Raw genomic sequence first — 5,022 nt, 5'->3', positions numbered from 1 at the left:
CAACCTTCCTTCTGAGGAGTGGCTGGTGGGTTTGAACCGCCAGCCTTCTGGTTAGCAGTCAAGTGCCTTAGGCACTATGCTACCAGAGCTCCCGAGAGGGTGAGTGGTTACCTGCAAAAAGAGCACCTGCAGCTAGCAGTTTTTACAGAAGTTAAACGTGTGCAAAGCAAGTGAGGAGGGGGAGTATGAGCAGAGGAAGAAGGGAGGGGAGCAGGGCAGAGGAATTTTCCACTCTCTACACGTGGTTTTTCAAGCCCGCCCGAGCCGAATGTCTCTGGCCTCACAACAAGTTGTTTCACTGCTCATCACAACTTCCCTATTCAGGTTGGGCAAAGGTTATAATTCCTTCATTTCCCTCTCCTGCCTCAAACGTAGATACAAAGCATCTGATAAAAATGTTATCCCACGAAACCCAGCAATGTGTGAAGCAAGAGGAGGAACATGACTAAGGTGGGTTCATCCCACGAACGCAAAGCTGGTTTCATATCAGGAAAACCAGGCAACTTCTGCAGTGACAGAATGTTAGCTGTGAAGGTGAAGGGGCCTCGGCTGATGGCAGCCAAGTGGGGTGACTCTCACAGCTGTAACACCGAGCACAAGAAACCTGACTGTGAATGACGCATACAGGACGTTGTCTTTCACACAAAGTCCAAACAGCCAAATCTAAACTACATTGTTGGAAAGAAACGATTATCAGGAAATAAAGGCAACTGAGAGTGGTAACTAGTAGAGGTGACGGAGGGTGGCTGGGCACTGTGATCGTGGCGGAGGAGCACACTGCAGAGTGAGCCCCCCCCACGGTGCTGGCAATCTTGCATTTCTTGCCTGGGTATTAGTTACACAGGTATTTACATCATAATTATTTTAAATATGCATATTTGACTATATAGGTATACAAATGCACATATATATTATTTATACTTTCCTGTATAGATTTTAAGGAGTCCTGGTGGCACAGTGATTAAAGCACTCAGCTGCTAACCAAAAGATCTGTGAACCCACCAACCACTCCATGGCAGAAAGATGTGGCAGTCTGCTTCTGTAAAGGTTTACAGCCTTGGGCATCCTACGGGGGCAGCTCCACTCTGCCCTATAGCACTGAGTCGGAATCGACTCGGCGGCAGTGGGTCTGGTTTGGGATACAGTTCGTCATGAGAAACGTGGAAAGAAAATAAAATGAAGGGCATGGGACTCTCTGAAGAACAAAATGGAATCTAGATTCTGCAGGTGAAGGCAAAGCTCGAGTGGGAGTGAGGGGAACAGGCCAGGTGGGCTGCAGTTACAGAAACAGAAGAGAAATTTTGATGGAGTTACTACTCTGCTGGGTGACAGCTTGGAAAGAAAAATGGGTGAAAAGGGAATTCATCTCCCTACCGCCTGGGATTCTCAGCCACATGCCCCGAGCCACTGCCCTTCCTGAAACTGTGCATAGACAAGCACATACATGTGTGTGTGTGTGTGTGTGTTTATGTGTAGTGGGTGGTGGACACACTGGACATACTGTCATGTATCCTGCTTTCCTTTTCACCACATGTGTTCTAATGCTACTTCTGTAACTAGCAAAACCAAGAAAAATGGTTTTGGTCTGATTAAGGCAGACAACAGAAGCACAGTTCCTGATGCAGAATCCATTTCCTGCCTGAACCAAACCCCATGTGTCCCCCAGGTCATGTGAGGACTCTGGCAGGAGGGGACAGGACATGGTGTAATGCCTTCCTGACCACCACCAGGGCTGGCCCAGCCTCAGAGGATGGACAACGTGGATCCTGAGGTCCTACAGGGAGAAGCCCCTGGCGCAGACGCAGGGGACTCTGGAAGCCAGGGTCGTACCTCTGAGTTGGCTGGCACCACAAACTGGGAGGGCAGGCTGATTTCAGGCACCCGGCACTCTGTGGAGAAGGTCACCGAGTAGGGCAGTGGGTTCTCCAGCTTGACGGTGGCTGATGCGCTCTGCCGGACCATGCTCACCAATTCGATGGTTCTGATGACACCTGAAGGGATGACCCTGAAGCTCACAGTGTAGAACAAGAACTCGTTGGTTATCTCATTTCGGAAGATCACCTGAAGTTGTGGGGAGGAGGGAGGAAGCGGACCAGAGCAGCGGGATTAGTGGAGCGCCCCCTGCACGTTTACTGGACACCCCTCCACCTGCTAGCACGGCCTGGTGCTGTGGTGACCGTGCTGTATGGCTGGCTTTCTGAGGAACTGCTGCACTGCTTTGCGTTCCCAGCAGCAGCACACAAGGGTCCAGTTTCTCTACATCCTTGGTGTCACTTGTTCTTTCCTTTCGTTCTCCACACTTCTTTGTGTCCCACGTGCTGAGTCCGGGACACTATGCAGCTCCATCTTCTAACTCGCTAGTCTACTTTTCCCAGAGTCCACTACCCTAGTCAGCCTTCCAACGTGGTTTTCTATTCCAAATACTCCATTTTTCATTTCTAGGGTCTCTAATGGATTCCGTTTTCACAGTATCCTGTTTTTAGTTCATGGGTGTGATTACCTTCCTTTATCTCTTTGTGTATTAATCATACTCATTTAACGTCTCTTTCTGTTTGCTTTAAGAACTCTTCTCTCACTGGACCTCGTGGTTCAGGACCACTGTGCTGTGGGACGTGAAGGGGAACTGGCATAACACAGTCCACAAAGACAGTGTTCTACATCCTACTTTGCTGAGTAGTGACTGGGGTCTTAAAAGCTGGGGAGTGGCCACGTAAGGTGCAACTATTGGTTCCGTCCCATCAGGGGCAAAGAAGAGTGAAGAAAATCAAAGATGGAAGGAAGTAATTAGTCTCAAGGACTAATGGACAGCACAAACCCCAGCCTCCATGATCCTGAGACCAGAACTAGATGGTGCCCGGCTATCACTGCTGACTACTCTGAAAGGGATCACAATAGGAGGTCCTAGACAGAGTGAGAGAAAAATGTGGAACAAAACTCAAAATCATAAAAAAGACCAGACTTACTGGTCTGATAGAGATTGGTGGAACCCCTGAGACTGTGCACCTTAGACACCCTTTAAGCCTGGAGCTGAACACATCCCTGTGGCTTGACTTTCAGCCAAATGATAGGCCTGTAAAGTGAGCGGTAATGCCAGGAAGGTACGCATGCCTTTTTCAACAGTCAACCACGTGACATCCAAAGGGCAGCGTTTGCCCAGTGATAAAGCTCAGAAGGCAGGAGGTGACAGGAAAGAAGGGCAGATGGAAGCAGTGAGCACATGGAGGATGTGGGAAGAGGGCTGCTACTCGGTGGGATTGCAGTCAGTGCCAAAACACATGTCTGTGAAACATCGAATGGAAAGTCAGTCTGCTCTGTAAACTTTTGCCCAGACCACAATAAAAAAACAACAATTGTTCTCTCAGAGGCTCTTGCTTGTTGGTTGGTATTTCTATTTTATGATGGTTTTTCACTCTGTTCCTTCAGATGCTTGGCTGTTCCTTGATTTTAAGACTCTCTGTTCATCTGTCTGCGAATGCTGGTCTGATTGGAGGGGCCTGTCTCAGGAATGGTAGGGGAGGAGCTCAGATTGCTGGGTGGACTTGGCCAGTTCCTCTTCTGAGGGGGGTGGGGAGCCATGCACCTAGATACTTTCTCACAGTATTATCTTCTTCTTGGTAACACATCTTCCACTGTAGCTTCAAATACCATCTCTAAAAGGATATTATCTTCAGGCCTGACCTCTCTTCTGAGCTATAGATCCATATACTCACCTTTCTTGCAAGACACCTCATTTAAACTAACTCAACTCAAATTCACTGTCATCAAGTCAGACCCGACTCATAGCAACCCCTCCTTGGGCTTCCGAGGGGGTATCACCACAGAAGTAGATTGCCCAACCTTCCTTCCAAGGAGTGACTGGTGGGTTTGAACTCCCAGCCTTCTGGTTAGCAGTCAAGTGCCTTAGGCATATGCTACCAGGGCTCCTCATACCTCATTTAGGGGGCAGTGAATTTATGTTAATTAGGGACAACAACTCACAAAAGGAGGGTGAGAAGGGTAGTGATGGTTATACAACTCAAAGAATGTATTGAGTGTCTCTAAACAGATTGCCAAGCAAGACTTAGTTAAGGACTGACTATGCTGCTCCCTGAAACATTTTCATCCCTGGTCGTCAGGGACTGCTTTTCATCAGAAACCCCCACCACCACCACTATTTTGCTGATAAAGGCACCTAAAATCCCATGATATTAATCCTAAATGTGCTACAAATCTATAGCAGAAAGAATGTGAACACAGGCTTTGGGGTCCCACAGAACTAGAGTCCTACCTAATAATAGCTGGGAGGCTTACACCAATTTACCTAACCTGTCAGAGCCTCAGTTTGCTCATCTATAAAAGGCAGCCTACTTCATCTAGATACAATGATGGGTCTTCTCCTCACCCAGAGCAAAGAGATGGCTGGTGGTTCAAACCCACCAGCCACTCCTCGGAAGGAAGGTTGGGCAATCCTACTTCCGTAGTGATACTGCCTCGGAAACCCAAGGAGGGGTCTCTATGAGTCGGGGCCGACTCGACGGCACGTAACAACAACAACAACAACAAGTTGTACGGGTAGAAACTGGTGAATTGGTGTGTTTTGCTGTATATTCTCAAAATCAACAAAAAACAAGATTATTGAAAGAAAGAAAAACAGTAGTCATTTGGTAACCCTGGACAACCCCAGGCCCCACTCGCTGAGTGCTTACAGAGTGTCAGCCAGCACGCTGAGCACGCTGGAGGTACAGCTACTAACATCACAGGATTCAAACTCAGAGCCGTCTACCTGGCGATATCTCCGAGTCTTTCCCACAGGGCTTCTACTGGCAGCTGCAAGAGTTGTTTCTCCTTGTTCATTCATTCATTCAACAAACATTTATTGGGCATATGCAGTGTGCCATGCACTACGGTAAGTATTGTTGTTGTTGTTATGTGCTGTTGAGTCGGATGCAACTTACAGCAACCCCTTGGTAACGTTGTTGTTGTTGTTGTTATGTGCCGTCGAGTCGGCCCCGACTCATAGCGGCCCCGACTCATAGCGACCCC

The 5,022-nt window shown here is 48.2% G+C and overlaps 1 protein-coding gene across 1 annotated transcript in view; it reads right to left on the bottom strand.

Moving 5' to 3' along the window:
• HYDIN (HYDIN axonemal central pair apparatus protein) overlaps positions 1-5,022 on the bottom strand; it is a 333,125-nt gene that overhangs the window by 3,611 nt on the left and 324,492 nt on the right. Inside the window, exon 84 of the mRNA XM_042780857.1 lies at positions 1,831-2,061. Coding sequence (XP_042636791.1) covers positions 1,831-2,061 — 231 coding nt within the window. The remainder of the gene's footprint in view (positions 1-1,830; positions 2,062-5,022) is intronic.

This window comes from Orycteropus afer, unplaced genomic scaffold, assembly GCF_000298275.1.
Source record: "Orycteropus afer afer isolate SDZICR_OR568_19922 unplaced genomic scaffold, OryAfe1.0 scaffold00067, whole genome shotgun sequence".
Classification (NCBI taxonomy): Eukaryota; Metazoa; Chordata; class Mammalia; order Tubulidentata; family Orycteropodidae; genus Orycteropus; species Orycteropus afer.
The sequence above is the reverse complement of the archived record's forward strand: the minus strand, read 5'-3'. Positions and strand labels throughout refer to the sequence as shown.